The 23,002-nt window shown below is 40.0% G+C and overlaps 1 protein-coding gene across 1 annotated transcript; it reads right to left on the minus strand.

Annotated features, from left to right (window-relative positions):
• Positions 1–10,006: 10,006 nt before the first annotated feature.
• Positions 10,007–14,331, minus strand: LOC116322498 (olfactomedin-like). Its single transcript, XM_031742585.2, has 5 exons — positions 14,128–14,331; positions 13,845–14,003; positions 13,062–13,274; positions 12,803–12,935; positions 10,007–11,922 (listed from the first exon to the last, which is right to left on the minus strand). The coding sequence occupies exons 1-5, from the start codon at positions 14,326–14,328 to the stop codon at positions 11,060–11,062; spliced, it is 1,569 nt and encodes a 522-aa protein (XP_031598445.2). The 5' UTR covers positions 14,329–14,331; the 3' UTR covers positions 10,007–11,059.
• Between the last annotated feature and the right edge of the window lie 8,671 nt (positions 14,332–23,002).

Here is a 23,002-nt window from a genome sequence, read left to right on the forward strand (position 1 = left end):
GCTTGTGTTGGCTGACCCAGCACAGCTGCCAGAGCCTGATCTTCATCATGTAACTAAAGACATTCAGGATTGTAGTCTTGTAGTCTGATGTTCCAGCCAAATTCTAAATGGACCAGTTTTGACAGAAGAATGCATTTAAGGAGAGATTGTTTTCGAGGCACCAGGACACCAGCTGAGCCACCTCTTCCCTGTAGGCAGTCTCCTCTCCACCAGCCCAACAATGGTTGTGCCGTCAGCAAACTTAATGATTGAGGTGTTGAACTGGGAGGGGATGCACTTCTGGGTGAAGAGGGTGTCCAGGAGTGGACTGACCACATAGCCTTGGGGGATCCCTGCGCTCACTATCTTTGTATCATTGAGTATCTTTGTGAGGAAGTCCAGGACCCAGTGACAGAGGGAGGGTGTCAGTCCAAGAGTGGACAACTTTCCCAACCGTCTGTTTGGAAAGATGGTGTTGAATGCAGAACTCTAGTCTATAAACAGCATTTGAATGTAGGTGTCCTCTTTTGGAGGTGTGAAAGGGCTGTTTGGATGGCTGCATTAACGGGGTCTTCGGTAGAACGGTTCTTACCATATGCAAATTGCAAAGGATCTAGTGCAGCGGTCCCTAACCGGGCCGCGAGAGTTGAGGCTCGGGTGTGAAATTTATGGTTTTCAATGCTTTTATCATTAACTTGGTCTTTTCCAGTGTGTTATGAATAAATCTTCCTTTTTTGGGTACCGGTACTGGTTTTATTTTGTTGTATTTATCCGCGACCCCTTAAAGGCTGGTCCGTGAAAATATTGTCGGACATAAACCAGTCCGTGGCGCAAAAAAGGTTGGGGACTGCTGATCTAGTGTGTCCAAGATGGTCTTTTTGAAGTGAGTGCGATGGGGCGATAGTCAGACAGGTTATGTTGTTTTTTGTGGGGAGGTGGTTGGCGGGGGTTAGTCCTCCTCAGAACCTTGCATACCTCAGTCAAAGTCACCGTGAGTGAAGAGCTGCCTCTACTGGTAGAATCCCTCTGTGTTGGTTGGTGTTTAGGGTATTGAAGCAAGCGTAGAACTCATTCAGCTCATCTGGTAGTGCATTGTGTTGTGGAAAATCTTAAATAAAATTGCAACAACCCGGTTAGCGTGTCTTTTGAAGTGACGTTTATTAAAAGAAAAAGAAAAACACTGCAGTGGAGAAAACGTTCAGATCAAACACCAAACAGTTTTCTTAGGTAGGACACCGCCCTGAACTATTTTATACCTTCTCAAACAAAGAACATTCCATAGCATAATATATCTCTATACCTTCAGTCCAGCTCATCCTTGCACCTCTCCCACTCTAAGAAAAGTTATGACCACCCATCACCTCCCTAAGAGCAGGATATATGGAGATCTTCAAGTCTACTGCGGACCCTCTGTGAAGGTGCAATAAAACCGGGGGCCCACTTGTGATAACATTCTACATGCATGCATACAACTAAGTGAGAAAGTGATATCACCATTACTAATGTGATATGATTAAAATATGTGATTAATACATGAGTAAAGAAATCTGCCACCACAATTGCATCTGACTGTGACCCTGCTTTGTGAATGTGTTGTAAATTGTATATGTTTTAGAAACTGAGCATTTAATATGTTACCTGTTAAAAGAGCAGAGCAGCTACCTCAATGCTACTCCAACAGAGGTCAATTATATTGTTAATAATTTTACCTCTTCACTACATATGACTCTGGATACTGTAGCTCTTGTGAAAAATAGAACCTCAAATCAGAAGTACCTGACTCCGCGGTATAATTCTCAAACACGTAGCCTAAAGCAGATGACTCGTAAGCTGGAGAGGAAATGTCGTGTCACAAATTTAGAAGATCATCATTTAGCCTGGAGAAATAGTTTGTTGCTTAATAAGAAAGCCCTCCGCAAAGCCAGAACATCTTACTATTCGTCACTGATTGAAGAAAATAAGAACAACCCCAGGTTTCTCTTCAGCACTGTAGCCAGGCTGACAATGAGTCACTGTTGAGCCAACCATTCCTTTAATATTAACTAATAACTTCATGATCTTCTTTACGAATAAAAATTTAACCATTAAATAAAAAAATTACCCATAATCATCCCACAGATGTAATATTATCTACAGCTACTTTCATTACCATTAATATTCATTTAGACTCTTTTTCTCCAATTGATCTTCCCGAGTTAACTTCAATAATTACTTCCTCCAAATCATCAACATGTCTTTTAGACCCCATTCCTACAAAACTGCTCAAAGAAGTCCTGCCATTAATTAATTCTTCGATCTTAAATATGATAAACCTATCTCTAATAATCGGCTATGTACCACAGGCCTTCAAGGTGGCTGTAGTTAAACCTTTACTTAAAAAGCCATCTCTAGACCCAGCTGTCTTAGCTAATTAACTAATTAACTAATTAGCTAATTTAACCCATTGTATCTGAAATTCTAACACAGTCAAAACATTCAGACCTATATTGTGAGGCAGTGAGTTTATTTACAGTGAAGAATCCTCAGGACTTTCTATACAGGCGCTGTGGAGAGCATCCTCACACAGAACATCACATCCTGGTATGGGAACAGCTGTGTCAAGGATAAAAAAGCTCTTCAGAGAGTGATCAGTATGGCAGAACGCTGCTGCAGGACTGCTCTCCCCTCCCTACAGGACATCTGCACCAGGAGATGCTGGACTAGAGCAGCTCAGATACTGAAGGACCCATTCCACTCCAGCAACAAACTGTTCCAGCTTCTGAAATCAGGCAGAAGGTTCTGCAACCATCCGGCCAAAAACAGAGAGGCTCAAAAGGAGTTTGTATCCTCAGGCCATCCATGTCGAATCATGCTCCCCCCCATCATCCATAAGTGACTGAGACAGGACTCATTACCACATTCTCATATCATCCTGATCCTTCTGGCTTCACTACAGCACAAGACACTTTACTTTTAACCAAATCGTAGAATTAAGTTTGAAGCCATGTCCACACTAATACGTTTTCATTTGAAAACACATCGTTTTCTCTCTGTTTTGGCCTTCCGTCCACGATGAGACGGCGTTTTCAGTCAAGGAAAATTGAGCTTTTTGAAAACGGTTTCCAAAGTGGATACATTTGAAAATGCCATTTTCGTGTCGCAGTGTGGGTAACTCTAAATAAGTAAATTAAATTCAAACACATTGTCAACTTATTAGTTGTTGTACCATGTATTTACTAGCTTTTTTCACATGTGACATAAAATCCTAATTTTCCTGAATGCAGAAAACTAATATATGATTAATTTTATAGACAACATTTTTTTAAATGGCCACATGAATAAAAAGAACATTAAAAAATTCCTACTTCCTAATGGTGTCTACCATTTACGTGATTTATTCTACTGGAGATATTTGTGAAATATTCTCCAGTGCATTTACACTGACTGAAATTAACATTGTGTAACATTTAAAAATTCTCCTTCAAGTATCAGATAAAATGTTACACATTTTATAGTTCATAATTCAAGTGCACACGACCAAGCTGCAATGGCCTAAACCCAACTAAAATCCTGCCGTGGCCCTAACAGAGCTGCGGATAACAACAAACACATATCTGCAAACCTTACCTGAATGAACCAATGCTGCAAAGAAGAGTGGGCCAGAATTTTTCAATAATAATGTAATCGATGAAGTTATTCAAAAAGATTATTGAAATGTTCACGTGTCTCTACAAGCTACTGAATCATAGAGTACACTGCACTTAATTTTTCACATTGATCTTAATTTTGGTTAAACAAGTGACATGGTGGAATATGAGTTTGTATTTAAATAATTTTCTTTTAAGGGACAAATGATTTTGTTAATATTTGCTAATATCCAAAACCCTAAATTTGAAATAGGCTTTACTTTCTCATTTACACGTTTCCACAACACCAAAACCCTTTACTTTGAATTCAATTCAGTTTTATTTATATAGCACCAAATCAAAACAACAGTTCCCTCAAGGCATTTTATATTGAAAAGCAAAAACCCTATAATAATATAAAAAAAACCAGAGAAACCCCAACAATCATATCGCTCCCATGAGCAAGTGATTTGGCGACAGTGGAAAGGAAAAACTCCTTTTTAACAGGAAGGAACCTCCAGCAGAACCAGGACAGGAGAGGGACGTCCATGTGCAGCAATGGGAGCAGATATGGAAGGTAAAGTCCAAAGTGGTCCCAATGGTATAGGGTGATCGATTTCTATTTCTATAACTGATTCGATTTGACTTTGACACAGACAGTCAAAAATATTATAATTCTGATCATTTATCTACAGCAGGGGTGTCAAACTCAATTGCAAGGGGGCCAAAACTCAAGGCACACTTTAGGTCGCAGGCCAAACAAGATAAATATTTATTGAACACACTAAAACAATGTTTTTTAAACATAAATATGAATAAAAACAGACAGGAATATTATTCCAGATTAAATAAACTTAAAAAAAATAAACTTTAAATATTTTGCTCTTCATAAAAATATATCCTGTCAAAATTATGCAAGTTAGAAATATGAACATGCTGCCAAAACCCCCAGAAAAAATAGATGAAAACATACAAGGTTGGAGCCGCATGTAGACAGAGCTGGGGCATTGCTTCAGGAATGGAACTAATAAACTGTGCTTCAGTGTCATACTTTCCCTTGAGTGTATCATTACACTGCAGCTCCATCTGAATCTGCACAGGTGCAGTTCAGCAAAGTCCGCTGACTTGGTGCAACATTACTTGGCAACAGGGAAAGTGAGGCAAGTTGCACTGGTGCATTTGTGACAGCTTCATTTGAAATGCCTTCACTGCATCACACATGCCATGTCCATGAACTGACAGATTTCCTTGCTGAGCTCAAAAACTCAATTGAGAACTTTTATCCCAACTCAGCCAACAGAAATTGACGTTGATTTAAACTTTTAGCTCAGATAAAATTTAGTTTGCGTTACAGTGATCATTACATGCTCGATTTTTAGTACTTTACCACACAGCGTTTCCTGGTGTATGATGCAGTGATATGCTGATAACTCACCGGTACAGTTCTACTGCATCTTTACTCGCATCCTGCTGACTAGTCCGCTTTTTTCACAGCACAACACCGGCGCTCCATCCAACAAGTTTGTCCCAGGGCAGTTAGTTTCATGTCGGTTACACTTTGACATACGTTTTAAAAAATGTCTTTTCCTGTCGTTGTCCCGTGCATCGATTTAATGTTCAATATTTCCTCTCCACGGATGAAGATGGCCAGCTGTGCAATGTCCATCATGTCTGTACTTTCATCCACAGCAACAGAGTATGCAATAAAGTTTTTGCTTCTTTCACACAACTGTGTTCTTAAATCAGTGGCCATCTCACAAACCCGTATTTCTCCTCAGGCTCACATTTGCCAAAATCTGCGTTTCGTCTGGACAAAACGCAGATTTTGTCCTTCATCATCAGTGTTGGGACGAACGCGTTATTAAGTAACGCGTTACAGTAACTACGTTATTATTGTGGTAACGAGCACGGTAACTAGTTATTATGCCAAAACCAGGAACGCGTTACTCGTTACTGGGATTTAGATAGGCTCGTTACTCGTTTGCCGTGTGGTGGATATCGCGGAGCTTCCACAGATTCAATAACATTAGCAAGTGGTGGAAGCCAGCAGGTGGATGAAGGAAAAGGGAGGCAAGAGGAGAGACCCGAAGCGGCCGCCGGTCCGCGTGTCAGGTGAACTGAACTTCAGGTAAGAAGTTATGACCTGCAGTCTATCAGTCAGATATAAACCAAGTTTAGGTGGAGTTTATTTTTGTTATGCTGACATTTTCGTACTGCGTGCTAGCTAGCATGACGGAGTTTCTATACAGCTGGGTGGGTGCTATGTTACTGATGTTGAACTTTATTTTGTTCATACGGTTAATTATTAGAGTTGCCAACCGTCCCTAAAAAACAGAATCGTCTGGTATTCAGAGAAAATATTACGCGTTTCGTACTGAGGTGAAAAGGAACACAGTTTGTCCCGGACTTCAGCTACAATGAAAAAGACACAAAGCTGAAGCTGCACAGCTGCCTCTTCCTCTCTCATTCTCTCCTCTCCTGTTTCTACTTCAATCACGAAACTGATCAATGATCAGCTGATCGGCTTTTCTCTCTTGTTTATTTATCGCCCACTTTGCGCCAGAAAGAGGAAACCAGCGGATGTCGCGTTAAACAACAGCAGCACGTTTAAGCTTGATCAGCTGTTGTTAGAATTTATTTAATATTAATTGCTAGTATCAGCTGATGTTTGCTGGAGCCACAGCTGTAAAGCTGCTGGTCATGATATCGGTTTGGTTATCTGGTGAGAGGGAAACATGAAGATGAAACCAGGAGATGTCCTTACTGAATCATCAGAGTTGAACAGGTGATGGAGAAACAGGTTTACCTTTTAGGTGACATGAATGAGTTGAAGGGAAGTTATGAACTGTTTCTGAGAGACAAATAACACCAGGATCCTTTTCTAAGTAGCTGACAGCTGGTAACTGTGCAGGGGCGGGTCTAGCAAAGTGTTGCCAGGGGGCAGGTAGGGCATTAACAGGAAAGGGGGCACAAGGAAATACTTTTCTTTATTATTTTCATTTAAAATGTCTCGCTTTAAAAAAAAATAGTTATCTGAGTCTTACAACAAACAATTGATAGATTGATACATATATACCATCAGAACAGTGTACATCACTGTCACAACAGTGTTTATTTTCATTCAAAGGCTTTATGATTTTTCCTATAATGGTGGGCGGTCTCTAGTCAAAATGCCGGGACGATTTTTTTTGTCCCAGTCCAGCTCTGTATGCAGCTCATCTGCAGTCTGGTGTTACCTACATCTTCCTATTCAGAAGGCAGAATTTCCAAGTTCTGAGTACTGTGAGATTATTCGGTTATCATATGTTACCTTATATATGTAATCAAAGTAGTTGAATTATGATACTGCTGTAGATCATATTATACCCCTTAATATAGAGTGTGTGATCAGTATGTAGTTTTAGTTTGCATTATACTTCTGACTTAAAAGAGTGTGAAAACCATTAGATCTTTTGGATTGACCTGTACTACTCGACACTGTTGAATGTGTTACATGGTTTCTTGACATTTCATACTGCTGAATCATGAAGAGAATGCTGGGTGCAGAAGGCCTTGTTGTTCTGATAGCAGAAGAGACAGACCCCATTCCATACCCCCACCTTTACAGAGAGCAGAAAGACAGGGAGCCGAGGTCATAACTTAGGCGCCGTGTGAGAGAAAGAATGTGAATGTTTAGGCTTTTACGACTAGGTGGGGGCCACTAGAGGCTATAAGAAGCTGAGTAACCCGTCACCATTTTGAGACTTGCTGTGACCCTCTGCAGGCAGGTCTCCCCATCATGATGGTTCTTATGCTCTTAAGTGTTGAATTGTATGGAAATAAAGTATTGTTGATTGAGCATTTATACACCGAGTATTGTCCTTCCTTCAGCCCAAAGATTAAAAGAATTGGGAGATTTTAACAGTACAATCAAAAGCACCACGACTGCAGTTTTTGTGTTGGATGTAAAAAGCAGGCTAGAATCATGGCGGCGGTCAACGACGGTCCAGGCGTTGTTAGGAGGCCTGGGTCGTTGACCCAGGGTTTTTGAGTTTGTTATATTATTTTTAATTTCTAGTCTTTGGTTTCTTTGAGTTCTGTCTTATGGTTTTTGTCTCTGTCATCTCTAGTTGCTCTGTCTCCCCTGTCAGCTGTATCCCCTTGTCTAGTTCGCGTCTCTGTGTATCCTTTGTTGCTATATCCCCGTGTCCAGTCAGTGTCTGTCTGCCCTGGTCCCATGTCTCTGTTCTCTCTGTTACAGTGCGTGCCTGTGAGTCTGTGTCTGTAAGTTCAATCTGTGTTATGTTTCCTGTTTTATTTTGAAGGTCCCGGTCTTATGTTAGTGTATCTGGTTTTGCTCTCCTTGTCTCGTTAGTCCTGATTTGCCCCAGCTGTGTTTCCCTCCTGTTGCCCATTCCCTGATTGCTCCCTCTGTGTATTTAAGCCCTGTGTTTTCCTGTGCTCTCTGTCGCGATCTACCGTTTACTATGCTGTGTGTTTCTGTCTGCTTGCCTGAGTTTATTTTGCACTTTGGAAATTTGTTACTTTGAGTTCAGCATTAAAGCTGTTTTTTGAGTTCACCTTTTTGCCTCCGTGAGTCTGCACTTTGGGTCCTCCTTACCACCACTCCTGCCTGCACACAGCCTTAACCTAACAGGCGTGGGATTTCTCTCATGGAAATGTGCACATTATTTTTTCCTTTCTATTGGTAGGTGGCACAGTGCACTTGTGGCATGTAAGCAAGATAGAAGACTGACAATCTTGCTGGGTATCCAGTTACGGAAGCAACACATTAACAAGAGAATTCTGAGTAAAACCAAAGTTACTTTCCCTAGTAACTAGTTACTTTGAAAGTAACGAGTAACTTGAAGTAACTGAGTTACTTTTTTAGAGAAGTAACTAGTAATGTAACTAAGTTACTAATTTAAAGTAACTTACCCAACACTGTTCATCATGCAGCTCTTCAGAGTCGTAAATGGCCAGGCTGATTTGGCTATCTCCTCTGCTACAATTAAACTTGCTTTCACAACAGCTTCAGTTTGTCATTTTGCTCTGGTAAAAAACGTCTGCTGAAATGTCAGATTCTTCTTTAGCTCTTCTACTTTCTGTAGTTTCTGCATTTAGGTTTTTCAGCTTATCCTGACGTTTTGTCTGGTAGTGCCGTCTTAAATTAAATTCCTTAATTACAGCCACATTAGCTCCACTAATAAGATATAAGACACACGGGTTTACCAGCAATGTCTGTAAACATATATTCAGTCACCCACTGGCGCTGAAAGGCTCTGCTTTCAGAATCAACTTTTCTCTCCACCATTGTGCACAGCTAGCTTCGCAATAACAGAAGTTTGACTTGATTGACACGGGAATCTTCCCAGTTAGCCTAGCGTTCAGCAAGGAGGCTGCAGTGCTGCATTATGGGATCTGTAGTTTGTATATTATTAGCGCCTTATATCGCTGGGCCATGCATAACAATAATAGTACATCTATATAAAATGATCTCCCGATATAAATGTACGCCGGGCCGGATGTGGCCTTGACTTTAACACATGTGATCTACAGGAAAGGGCAGAGCAAACTGTACCTGCTGCAGAGACTCAGGTCGTTTGGAGTAGAGGGCCCACTCCTGAAGACCTTCTATGACTCTGTGGTGGCCTCAGCCATCTTTTACGGTGTGGTCTGCTGGGGTGGCAGCATCTCTGCTGGGGACAGGAAGAGACTGAATAGGCTGATCCGGAGGCTCAGCTCTGTTCTAGGATGCCCTCTGGACCCAGTGGAGGTGGTGAGTGACAGGAGAATGGCGGCTAAGCTGTCATCCCTGTTGGACAACATCTCCCACCCCATGCATGAGACTGTGACAGCACTGAGCAGCTCCTTCAGTGGGAGACTGCAGCACCCATGATGTGGGATGGAGAGATTTTGGAGGACTTTCCTCCCAACTGATGTCAGCCTCTACAACGACCCGACCCGCAGATGACCACACACGTGCAGACAGACACACACATACATCCCATACACAACTGTAACTGTTTCCCTGATGTGTAATATTACCAAGAGCAATTATTTCCTACTATAACAGAGCATTTTATTCTATTTTACATTTTATTTATTTTATAGTACTTTATTCTATTGTATATAGTATTTTATTTTTATTTATTTTTCTTGTTGTGTAATATGTCATTCTATTTCATCTTAACTTTTACTGCTCTTAAACTTGTACTTTCTGCCATGACCAAAACATTTTCCACTTGTGGGACTAGGTTTGTCTTATCTTATCTTATCTTATCTTATCAGTACATATCCATTATTTTATATCTATATCTATATATAAAAACAAATCTGACACTTTTGAGACCTTATCAGTGGTGTAAGCATTACAGCAGATGCCTTTGTGTCAAAGAAACTGAGAATAAAACACAAACAAATATCAAGGAGATTTTCCTGGCTTGGCTTTTTATAGCAGATAAACACCTTAAAAATTTTTGCAGTACATCAAAAACTGAAGAAAACCATGAATCAGCATACAAACGTTACCTGATGCTGCTGAGGTGAAGCAGAACAAAGTTAAGCAGGTTTTATTAGAGACACTGCTAAGCATTTTGTAATTTCGCATAATTTTTAAAGTTTAAATGTCTTTGGTATTGAACAGCAGAAATTAGGCCTTCTTTTTGGAAGTCATTTTTGGAGAAAAAAGTACAGGGCAGCAGCACTTTACACAATGGTAGACTGGTGCGTAATAAGCAAGCGAATAATGCAAAAAACAGAAATTTTCAGATGGTAAACTAGTCTTGAAGTACATTCAGAGAGAAAAAGAGCTGTGCATGAAGTGTGATTTTTATCATGGTGGAAGCAAAAAAAGCAAAAGTAAGATGGAATTCATGACAATCTTTTTCAAACGTGAAGCGTAGTCTTGATCTTCTTTTGCTGCTGGTTCAGTGAATTTTGGTCGGAGAGTGATGAAACCTGCAGCTTCAGAATCTGTGAGGTGTCGCCTTTCAGCACCCGACGGGGTGAATGGGGGGGGGTCCATGCTTTGTGTATCTTTTTGCAAAATTCGTTTACCAGCTCTCATTAGCTGTTTGATGATTGAAATAGTTTTGTGAGCTTTAACCTGAGATTCTGGCGTTTCGGGCAAAATACATTTTTATTTAAAAATCGATTCATGGTGTAATGAATCAATATCACATTATTCAAACTAAAATAAATTTTACACCCATCCCTACAGTGGTAATAGTAACATTAGGAGTTGTAACCCCAAAATAGTTACTGTACAGCATACATGACATATCTGTGGTGTTTGTATTGCTTGCTAGCTAACAACAATGTTGCAAAAATAGTCCTTAAACTGTACTTTTTAAAACATTGCTTTTTTTCTTGCAAAATAAATGCAACATACATGATATATCTTCAGTATTTGCAAGACCTGCTAAGATTGATGTTGCACAGAACAGCCATTGCTCTTTTTTTTTTTTTTGGCTTGGTCATGTGACAATAAAAAGCTACAAAGCCTCAGATCTAAAGTGGGCCTGGTAGGCCAGCAAGTAACCATCGTTGTACATGTAGATCTGCTTGTTGGTGGGATTGTAGCTCAGACTAGCCACTCCTTTAGCTACCTTCTCCAGTGGTATTGCTAGTGAGTTGTCTTCTTTGCCTGTGGCTGTGTCGAAGGCGTAGAACACTTCCTCCCGGTACTCATTAACGTAACGAGTCGCGTACATCACACCGCACACCATGAAGGCGTTGCTCGCTGCCTTCTTGAACAGCCTCGTTTCCCACGTCTGTGTCACGTTGAGACTCTTCACCTCGCTGTCCCAAACTAATCGGCTGATCACAAGGTTACCATGGTTACCTAGAGTGGCATAGAGAGCCCACAGTCCTGTTTCATCTGCCTCTACATCAACATCACTATTGAGCCGGCAATCGTAGTAACAATAGGGGAACTTGTTGTTGAAACCCACACCGGTGCCTGGAAGAGTCACCCGTTTGACCTCGTTGGCCTCCAGGTCGTACCGGCACACGTCTGCAGAGCGGTAGCAGTGATAATACAGAGCCTCACCGTACAGGACGGCGTTCGGACCTTCATTTGTGCTGGGATCACTGTAAGATGAAGCAAAGGTAAATTCTCTGTGGTTTGTTGAGGCCATGAAGTCTTCGTAGGTTTGGTAAAGGCGCACAGTGTTGCCCCAGATGTGGCTGCTGAGCAGAGGTTGAACCCAGTAACTGTTCTTCTGCCCCTCGCTCTCTTTCTGGGCTTGTTTTCCCCACGAACCAGAGACATAGCTTTTACCATGAGGACTGACTTTAGTAGTGATAGGGTCACTGATGTTGGTGATCAGACCTCTGACGCAGTGCTTGTCTTGAACTGGAAAGATAGAAAGATCAGGAGGTTTTTGAAGTAGATGATGATATAAGATACAGTCAATCACTGTCATTTATCATCATTAGTTATTTATCATCCCCTGAGAGTGTGTGCTTGGTTTGAAAAGGGGAAGCTTTTTATTTCTAGATTGGCATGGCTCTGTACTGGTTTTGTCAGTGGGCTGTATCGGTGACCCAGCATTTTGAATTATTTTGTATTTTTGATTATTTAGAATTATTTTGTATTTTTGATTATTTATAAAATAATATTAATTTCTCAGGTTATTATTAGTTGATATTAGTTGAAGTTGAGTCTAGTATATGTTATCGTCCATGTCTCCTTGCTTATGAGTCTTTTTCTGTTTAAATGTGTAATCTTGTCTGTGTAGGTTCCCCTTGTGTGACTGTCCTCTGTGTCATGTCCCCCCCCCCATGTTCATTTCTGTCAGCTTTGTTTCCTCAGGTGTTTCCACTTCCCTCATTACCCTTCTATGTATTTAAGTCCTCTGTCTTCCTCTGTTCAGTGTCGGGTCGTCTGTTTGTCTGGCGTCAAGTATTTAAGTCACAAGATTGTTTTCAAGCTTCGGTTCAGGTTTATGTTCATGCCTCTCATCATAGTTTTTGCATGCACCTGTTCTGATTCATGTTCACGTCCCCTGTCATAGTTTTCCATGTTAGTCCTACCCCTGGCCTAAACCTAATAATAAACTAATTGTAACTCTGACACTAACATCACATTTTAAGCATCGAAAATGCCTTCAAACCCAAACAGGCATTTTGTCCCCGTAAGTGACTGTTGGTCCTCACAAATATAGTAGCATGCCAATTTTCTGTCCTCACAAAGATATCTAAACATGTACACACACACACACACACACACATACCTCTGAAGTCTTTGGGGATTGACTTGCAGGTCTCCACATTATTCTTTAGGTAGCGCAGTTTCTCCTTCACAGTCTTCATGTTAAGCGTGTCTATTGTTTGCATCTTGTTTACATGTTTATGTAGTCTATCAGCCTATCAGAAACAGATATAATATTATTCTATTGATAATTCTGTTACATCACATCAGACCTGACATATTATAACATTAAATTACTTCTTTCTGTTGTATTTTGCTGCCACGTGCTATTTTAGCTCTACCTCTTTGGAGAGTTTCTGTGTGTGGGAGTTGTTAAGCTGGCTGTGGACCACATCGATGTCCACCTGTAACTGGCTGAGCTCCTGGCCCAGCTGGCGCAGGGACAGTTCTGTATACAGGCCCTGGGAGTGCAGGTAGTCGTAGGGCTCCAGCCGGGCCGTAAAGTTAGTAAACTGATCTTGGATCAGAGGAAGACGTTGGCTGGAGAACGACAGCTTCAAGAAATGCAGACAAAAAAATCCTTTGTTCAAAGCCATGGCTTTTTTTTCTATAAGAGCTATGCAAAAAATACACCCAAATTTTTAAAAGTTATTATTTCAAGGGGAAAGAAAAAGTGATTACCCTATATTATAAAATACTGTGCATATTTTCTATTATAGATAGATATCCATCTGTTGAAAGATAAGACATCATGGACCTCAGCTTTGTAGTATATTAATATTAAGAATAACAACAATAATTTTAAACATTTGAATCCCAAGTGATGAGGTAAATGTAAAAAAGTTCAGTGAAGCCTAGACAAATCTTTTGCAGGCGGCATATAAAAAAATATATGAATGATATAAAAAAAAAAGAAAGTAACTTTGATACACTGTTTATCTTTAAATAATGAAATATCGATTGATTGATTATACCCATACTTAGTATTCATTATGATAATAATATTTAATGACTTATTAAATAATGTTTTATTTTTACTTGTATTACAGTTTTTTTTAAAATAGTAGAACGTTAGTTCCTGAGAGCTTACTTCAGTACAATAATGCATATACATGAGTTCTTACCTCTTCTTGTAGGTTATTCAGAGATTCTTCACAGGTGTGAACTTCCTCCAACACGTACTTAAACTTCTGAGCAGGGAACACCCACATGGTGGAGTTTAGCTGGCACACACATGCATTTGCCTTCTTGTAGCCCGACACTCGCTGACTCTGGCTGTCAGCCTGATTTTGCAAATAGGAGGATACATTCTTAAAGTCTATTTACATGGTAAACAAACAACAACAAACAACAAAAAATACTACATGTAATACTTTTTTAAATTTATTGACTAGAAGTGTGACTTACTGTGGATGACAACAGCAGTAAAAGAAGCAACTGCAGCATTTTTAGAGAAACTGAGACTGGACCAACACAGACACACAGTCTTCTTCTGTTTTCTTTAGAAAAACTCACAACAAACACAGAATTTGCCGGTTTGCTTCCTGTCACTGACAAGTTGCTCCACGACCTGAAAACCACTTGGACAAATGACACAACTAAGAACATCAAACTGGCGTTTTGTAAGACCCTTCCCACTTTCTTTATGCATTGTTAATTTATTGGCTCTCATTTCCCCTTTTCATTCTTCTGTAGAGGATTATTTCATTTTTTCATTTTAACGTTGATTTCTGATTCATTTATTTATTTTCAACTATATAATATAAGTGGAATGAACTGCTGGCTGATTTTAAAGCTAAATTCATGTTTAAAACAACTATATCCAGTAGAAATTAAGTTTTCATCATATGTTAGTATGAAAATCTAATTTTGAAACGCTGCTTAAAAATGATACACTCAAAAATAATATATACCTTTGTGGTTTGTAGTCGTTAGCTTTTTTTATAGTGAATATTTTTATGATTGACTAACTAAAGTGGTTTAAACTAAACTAACTGAAGTGGATACTAATGGGATTAAAGGATCCCATTAATAAATTAAACAGCAACTGAAGCTGGGAATTGCCAAAATTGCAAACAACCATCAGTTGCTAATCTTAATTCTATATTCTCTTAGCTTACCTTTTATTTATTTTATGTAAAAAATCAGACAAACTATAATTTCTGCAACATCTGCTTTGAGCTTGTCTAACCTTACTTACTACTGCAGTTTAACCCCATTTTTATATATTATTATTATTATTATGTTTTATTCTTTAATCTTGTTATATATTTACAACCAGGGAGAGAGTATACAATACAATATTATAACAATTTCAGTTTCTTCAAAAAGAAAAAAAAGATCACTATTCTCTGAAAATATAGTGTATGGCTTAGTAATCATAGTGGTTTTTGGGCTCATTAAATATCGATAGAAGACCTCATAGGATTAATAACAGTCTTTTCAGAATATTACAAAATATACTATCATTTAATTAATTTGATGGAAGTGTGCAGTGTTAAGACATGCAATCGATTAAGACCACCTGATATTTCTAAGATAAGCTTTTATCAAATTCAGTTCTCACACTACATTAACTTTTTAACTTCCAGTGGATTGCCAGTGGCCCACTTATTTTTACAGGTATAGTGTTTGGAATTTTGCTGATTTGGAATGCCCAAATGGAAAAACTTATGTCATAGTCTCTGCATATATGACACCTCATTTGAAAAATAAGAACTACTTTCTAAAAATGTGCTTCATGTTGGTAAAAGTATACATGTGCCAAAAATGTATATTTGGAAACTTGGCAGATTTAAGGAAGTTAAAAGAGCTTAGAATGCACAATTAATGTGAGGTGGTGAGACATTGTGTGCATAACACAAACCACAGAATAAAAAAAAGAATTAAAAAAATAAAATATCAGTCTGACTCAAAGTGGACACTTTCTGTTCCTGAAACTTTACCATTACGGGATCTACAACCACAATATTGCACGAATGTCCTTGAAAAGCTTTAAAATAGTGCACGTATTAGTCATTCATATGGGTTACCATTGCATTATCCAACTCTGAAACATGACCAGCAGACTGTATCAGACATCCCGAGCGACAGCCAACTTCAGGATGTGATTAAAGTGCTTGTGCGTGACCCTTGAGTGCAATTTTGTTTTATTTATGCTCATTACAGAGAAAAAAAGGATATGTGGTTCCTAACATGCACAACCAGCGAGGGCTGCCAAGTTGGGGTAACCTGGCAAGAGATTCTGATAAAATGTGTTCAAGCCAGCTGCGGCAAATTTGCCCTTCAAATCCGTCACACTGCAAAGTCTATCATTTCAAGTTGGATGCTGACGGGTGGATCAGAGAGATTCACCAAAAGTCTGAAATCGTTGCTCAAACTCCCGTAAAAGTCCCGTTATTTTATCTTTGAATCACTTCATGTCTGCCACACGTTGGGTTGCGCACACATTTTTCAGACAGGGGAAGTGAGTTGAATCACCACCAGCGAGCTGCATCTCCCACAATAACAGCTTCAACTTGGAAGAACGAATGCTATCATAATACTGCGTGACAACTTTGTTGCAGTCTTGCAGCTGTTTGTTGCAAGGGTGCTCAGGTGCTCTGTAACATCCACCATAAATGCAAGGTCCTGCATCCATTCTGCGGAATGAAATTCTAACACTGGTTTGCCATTTTCTTCCATGAACTGTTCAATTTCTTCTCATAAATCAAAGAAACGCCTCAGCACAGCACCTCGGCTCAACCATCTTACCTCAGTGTGGTATGGCAGGCCATAGCTGTGGTCTTTCTCTCTGAGAAGTCTGTCAAACTGAAGGTGATTGAGGCTTCTGGATCAGATGAAATTAACAGTTTGGATGACCACCTTCATGACGTTATCCATCTTTAATGACTTGCAACACAAAGCTTCCTGGTGCAAAATACAGTGAAAAGTCCAAAAATCACATCCTCCATTTGCAGATTACACTTTATCTCTGAACTTTGTTACAACGCCTGCTTTTTTCCCGATCATTGAGGGCGCACCATCTGTAGCCAGGCTGACAGTGTGGGACCAGTCCACTCCGACCCTGTCCAGCATGCTGACGAGTGCGGTGAAAATATCAGCTGCTGTCGTTGTATCTGTCATGGGCACCAACTCCACGAACTCCTCGGTGACGGTCAATGTGTCATCAACTCCGCAGATGAAAATTGCCAGTTGTGCAACATCTGTAATGTCCGTGTCTTCATCAATTGCAACTGAAAACACAATAAATGACTTTACTTTTTGCTTCAACTGGCTGTCCAAATCCGCTTAAAAGATCGGAAATCCTGTCTGCAACTGTGTTTCTTGTCAGGCTGATATTTGCAAAGGCCTGGCGCTTTTCAGGTCATACAATCTTCGATGCCTTCATCATACATGTTTTTACAAATTCACCCTCACTAAATGGTTTTGAAGCTAGTGCGATTTCGTTAGCAGTGAGGTAGCTAGCTTTCACTGCAGCATCACGGATGCCTCGGCTGTGAGTAAACACAGACTGCTGTTTCTTCAGACCCACAAAGACTTCATTCACCTTCTCTCTTCTCCGCTGTCCTTGAAAGTTGTCATATTTGTCGGCACGAGGACTCACATAGTGGCGACGCAGGTTATATACTTTCAGCAGTGCAACATGGTGCAACATGAACACACCAAACATACAGCTTTCCCATTCACTTCTGTGAATAAATAGGAGGCTGACCATTTTTCTTGGAACACTCTGCGTTCTGTGTCCACGTTTCTCTTTTTTGACAGAGACATATTGTGGCAATGAGGGTGCCAAAGCACATAGGTTTAAATTTCGTGGACAAAACAATGTAGCTGATATTAGCTCACAATTGCTATTGCACCATCCAATGGGCGCAATTGGAACAGCAAATTTTTTTATTGAAAAATTGCAGCGCATTTTTATACTTTACAAAATCATCTTGCGGGCCGGATTAAACCTGTTTGCGGGCCCGGTCCGGCCCGCGGACCGTACGTTTGACACCCCGATATAGACAGTGCCAGTTATTTTCAGTCACCTTTTTCACTGTCCTGTCTTCCTCCCCTAACCTAGATGGCGGCCCCTCCCATAAGAATGGTTCTGCTGGAGGTTTCTTCCTGTTAAAAGGGAGTTTTTCCTTCCCATCGTCGCCAAAGCACTTGCTCATGAGTCACAGATTGTTGGGGTTTTCTCTGTTTTTTCATTCTTCTAGGGTCTTTACCTTACAATATTTAGTGCCTTGAGGCAGTTATTGCTGTATAACAAAAACTGAATTGAAGTGAATGTAGCCTCGGTTAAAATCACACATTATTGGAGTGGTTTTGTTTGGGGACCAAAGTCTGGAGCCAAGAACAAAGAGTTTTGTTTTAGTAACAAAAAATGGGCAAATTTTTAGTTTGTGTTTTTGTTCATTCTTATTTTTTTCAATTGTTGTTTAGCAATCAGGTGACAAAGAAATAATTACATTGATCCCTTGTTTACTGCGGGAGCTACGTTCTAAAAATAACCCGTGATAGGTGAAATCCGCAAAGTAGCCAGCTTTATTTTTTTACAATTATTATAGATGTTTAAGGCTGTAAAACCCCTCAGTACACTTTTCTCAGACAGGCATGAAAATTTTGACACTTTTTTCTCTTGTTTAAACACTACGGAGCCCTGCAAGGGACACTGGAGAAAAAAAATGAAGATGAACTTTTGCACTGAACTGAAGCAAAACTTTTTTTGAGAAGCAAAACAGCCTCAGACCATCACACTATCACTACCATATTTTACTGCTGACAAGATGTTCCTCTTCTGAAATGCTGGGTTAGTTTTACGCCAGAGGTATTCGGACATACACCTTGCAAAACTTTCAGTTTTGTATCATCAGTCCACAGAGTATTCTCCCAAAAGTCTTGAGGATCATCAAGATGTTTTCAGGCAAAACTGAGATGAGCCTTTTATGTTCCTTTTGCTTAGCAGAGGTGTTTATCTTGGAATTCTGCATGCCATATTTGTTACTTTTTCAGACACAGCCATGTAGGTTTGGATTTTTTCCCCCTTAATGGTAAACATCTTTATTTAGAAACTGCATTTTGTTTTTACTTGTGTTATCTTTGCCTAATGTTTACATTTGTTTGATGATCTGAAATATTAAGTGTGACAACCATACAAAAAAATAGGAAATCAGAAAGTCATCCACCCTTGGTAGCAAGAACTGCAATCCAGTGTTTGCGATAGCCAGAAATGAGTCTTTCTCTTTGCTGTTGAGGAATTTTGGCCTAATCTTATTTGGAAAATTGCTTTCATTCAGACACATTGGATTTGACTGATTCACTGACACAATTACGGCTTCCTTACCACTGGGATCTTCAGAATGCCATTGAGACTGGACAAGTGGAGTTCGATGGTAAACAAGAGAGGGAAGGTAGTCAGAACTAAGGAGAGAGCACTACAACACTACAACATTGCAACAAAAATAGGAAACAACAAAAACTATGACTGCATCAGGAAGAAAGTCACGTCTGACTTTGTGCTCAGTATAATCCTCAGGCAGCAAAAACCAAAGAAAGAAGAGGAGCAAGAAGAGGAACCTTCATGGAAAGACAGGCCCCTGCATGGCACATACCACCAGCAGATAGAAGAAGTGATTATAAAAAAATCCTACTAGTGGCTGGACAAATTTATACTGAAAGACTGCAAAGAAGGACTCATCATGGCAGCACAGAGGAAGGGGTTGATTACACCAGGCAAGACCCCAGGTGCAGGCTGTGCAAAGATGCCCCTGAGACAATCCAGCACATAACAGCAGGGTGCAAGATGCTAGCCGGCAGGGCATACATGGAACGCCATAACCAAGTAACAGGCACAGTATACAGAAACATCTGTGCTGAATAAGGCCTGGAAGTCCTGAGGTCAAAATGGGACACACCCCTATGGTGGTTGTTACTGACTAAGATAAGATCCTGAGGGACTTTCAGCTACAGACGAACAAACTGGTGATGGCTAACTAGCATAGCAGTGGTGGACAAGCAGAGGAAGACGGTTGTAGTAGTGATAAATGTAGCTATACCGAGTGATAGTAGCATCAGGAAGATGGAACACAGTTCTTGTTCTGTTGTCCCTCCTGTTGGGTTTCTTAGTTGTTGATTTCTAGTTCTTTTTCTGGGGTCCTGTATTTGTAAGTTTTGCCAAAAATTAAGTAAGCGAATATTCAATTCAGTTCAATTCAATTCAAATTTATTTACATAGTGCCAAATCACAACAATACTCGCCTCAAGGCGCTGAATATAACAAAGGATATCCAATTTAGGACATCTAATCAATCCAAAAAAGTACATTACAAATGAATTCAATAGCTCGAACTTTTTGGGAAAACATATCAGTTATGTTTTCCACTATAGGACAAGTAGCTCTGAAGACTGTATTGTTTTAACATAGTGAAATTCAAAAAGCTTACCATGCACAAAAATGTGGTAGCAGCTAACACATTGCACAAGTACAAAACCTCAGAATTAAAAATCTGTTCCAAGTGGTTCAATTAGACATAACATGTTTTTTTTCCCTGTGGCTATTTTACGTGCACAGTGCAGAATTTTTACTTTCTGTTCCCAAAACCTACATCTTCCATTACTCCTTGAGTGATGAAAAACAATAAAACAAACATGCTTTTTTTCTTCTTGCACACCTGCACTACCATCAGCTGATTTCAGTTTGTATGCAGAGAGGAATAACATAGCGGCGAAATCTGCAGCTTTAACCTCCCGAACTCTTTCATGGTATGCATTTTTAATTTGTCTTTGCTATTTGGGCTGATTGGGACCTGATCAATGTAAAAGCAAAGAATTACCAATTTTTAAATTTTTTTTTTTTTTTTACCTGATTTTTGTTTCTGCGAAAAATGAGATTCACATATCACGGACATTGGTTTTAAATTTTGATAGAACAGTGGCAGTGTAATGTCCTCGTAAGTGGATATCAGGCCGTTGTAGAGCAAAATTTAGTATTTTGGTCTAGACAACCCAAAATGTGATGTCCACATATGTGGACGCCAGGTCCTAGGAGGTTAAAGGAGCAAAGATGCGGACATTACTTTTTCTTTCTATTGCACAAGAGAACAAGAGCATGATAGTAAAGTGCAAACTGTGTGAAAAGAAACAATTTTATTATCTTGCTAACACAACTTTGGCTCTTGTCAAGCATCTGCACAGAAAACATGCTAATACAAAGCTGCTTGTGTTGGCTGACCCCAGCAAAGCTGCCAGAGCCTGATCTTCATCATGTAACATCGTAGACATATCAGTATTGTAGTCTTGCAGCCCGATTTCTACCTGGACCTGTTTCTAATAAGAATCTAAGAATTGCTGTGGCAGGTGGTTTGAAATGTCTTTGGGCTGGTTTCCAGCTCTTCTTCGTGTTAATGGCTTTATGTTCAAACACAAGCACTAAAAGAGAGACCTTATGTGTCCTAGATAGGACAGGGATTGTCCCAGTGTGTGGGCTTGTCTGAGACGAGCTTGTCTGCACTAGACTGTACATTTACATGTGATACAGTTAAAACAGCTTACTGTGCACCAAAATGCGGTAGTGGCGAACACACTGCATGAATAACAGAGCCCAAAATTAAATATTAAATTTCAAATGATGCAATTGGACACATTGTGGCTGTTTTTGCATTGCAACACAAAGCTTCCTGGTGCAAAATACAGTGGAAAGTCCAAAAATCACATCCTCCATTTGCAGATTACACTTTATCTCTGAACTTTGTTATAATGCCTGCTTTTTTCCCGATCATTGAGGGCGCACCATCTGTAGCCAGGCTGACAGTGTGGGACCAGTCCACTCCGACCCTGTCCAGCATGCTGACGAGTGCGGTGAAAATATCAGCTGCTGTCGTTGTATCTGTCATGGGCACCAACTCCACGAACTCCTCGGTGATGGTCAATGTGTCATCAGCTCCGCGGATGAAAATTGCCAGTTGTGCAACATCTGTAATGTCCGTGTCTTCATCAATTGCAACTGAAAACACAATAAATGACTTTACTTTTTGCTTCAACTGGCTGTCCAAATCCGCTTAAAAGATCGGAAATCCTGTCTGCAACTGTGTTTCTTGTCAGGCTGATATTTGCAAAGGCCTGGCGCTTTTCAGGTCATACAATCTTCGATGCCTTCATCATACATGTTTTTACAAATTCACCCTCACTAAATGGTTTTGAAGCTAGTGCGATTTCGTTAGCAGTGAGGTAGCTAGCTTTCACTGCAGCATCACGGATGCCTCGGCTGTGAGTAAACACAGACTGCTGTTTCTTCAGACCCACAAAGACTTCATTCACCTTCTCTCTTCTCCGCTGTCCTTGAAAGTTGTCATATTTGTCGGCACGAGGACTCACATAGTGGCGACGCAGGTTATATTCTTTCAGCAGTGCAACATGGTGTGAACACACCAAACATACAGCTTTCCCATTCACTTCTGTGAATAAATAGGAGGCTGACCATTTTTCTTGGAACACTCTGCGTTCTGTGTCCACGTTTCTCTTTTTTGACAGAGACATATTGTGGCAATGAGGGTGCCAAAGCACATAGGTTTAAATTTCGTGGACAAAACAATGTAGCTGATATTAGCTCACAATTGCTATTGCACCATCCAATGGACGCAATTGGAACAGCAAATTTTTTTATTGAAAAATTGCAGCGCATTTTTATACTTTACAAAATCATCTTGCGGGCCGGATTAAACCTGTTTGCAGGCCTGGTCCGGCCCGTGGACCGTACGTTTGACACCCCGATATAGACAGTGCCAGTTATTTTCAGTCACCTTTTTCCACTGTCCTGTCTTCCTCCCCTAACCTAGATGGCGGCCCCTCCCATAAGAATGGTTCTGCTGGAGGTTTCTTCCTGTTAAAAGGGAGTTTTTCCTTCCCATCGTCGCCAAAGCACTTGCTCATGAGTCACAGATTGTTGGGGTTTTCTCTGTTTTTTCATTCTTCTAGGGTCTTTACCTTACAATATTTAGTGCCTTGAGGCAGTTATTGCTGTATAACAAAAACTGAATTGAAGTGAATGTAGCCTCGGTTAAAATCACACATTATTGGAGTGGTTTTGTTTGGGGACCAAAGTCTGGAGCCAAGAACAAAGAGTTTTGTTTTAGTAACAAAAAATGGGCAAATTTTTAGTTTGTGTTTTTGTTCATTCTTATTTTTTTCAATTGTTGTTTAGCAATCAGGTGACAAAGAAATAATTACATTGATCCCTTGTTTACTGCGGGAGCTACGTTCTAAAAATAACCCGTGATAGGTGAAATCCGCA

Source organism: Oreochromis aureus, linkage group 7 (assembly GCF_013358895.1).
Source record: "Oreochromis aureus strain Israel breed Guangdong linkage group 7, ZZ_aureus, whole genome shotgun sequence".
NCBI lineage: Eukaryota > Metazoa > Chordata > Actinopteri > Cichliformes > Cichlidae > Oreochromis > Oreochromis aureus.

Excerpts from the sequence above, each read along its gene's own strand:
- LOC116322498 (XM_031742585.2), bottom strand. The coding sequence starts at position 14,328 with ATGTTCTTAGTTGTGTCATTTGTCCAAGTGGTTTTCAGGTCGTGGAGC. Across the intron at positions 14,004-14,127 it reads TACTGCTGTTGTCATCCACA|GCTGACAGCCAGAGTCAGCG; the intron begins GTAAGTCACACT and ends TTGCAAAATCAG. Across the intron at positions 13,275-13,844 it reads TGAATAACCTACAAGAAGAG|CTGTCGTTCTCCAGCCAACG; the intron begins GTAAGAACTCAT and ends CATTTCTTGAAG.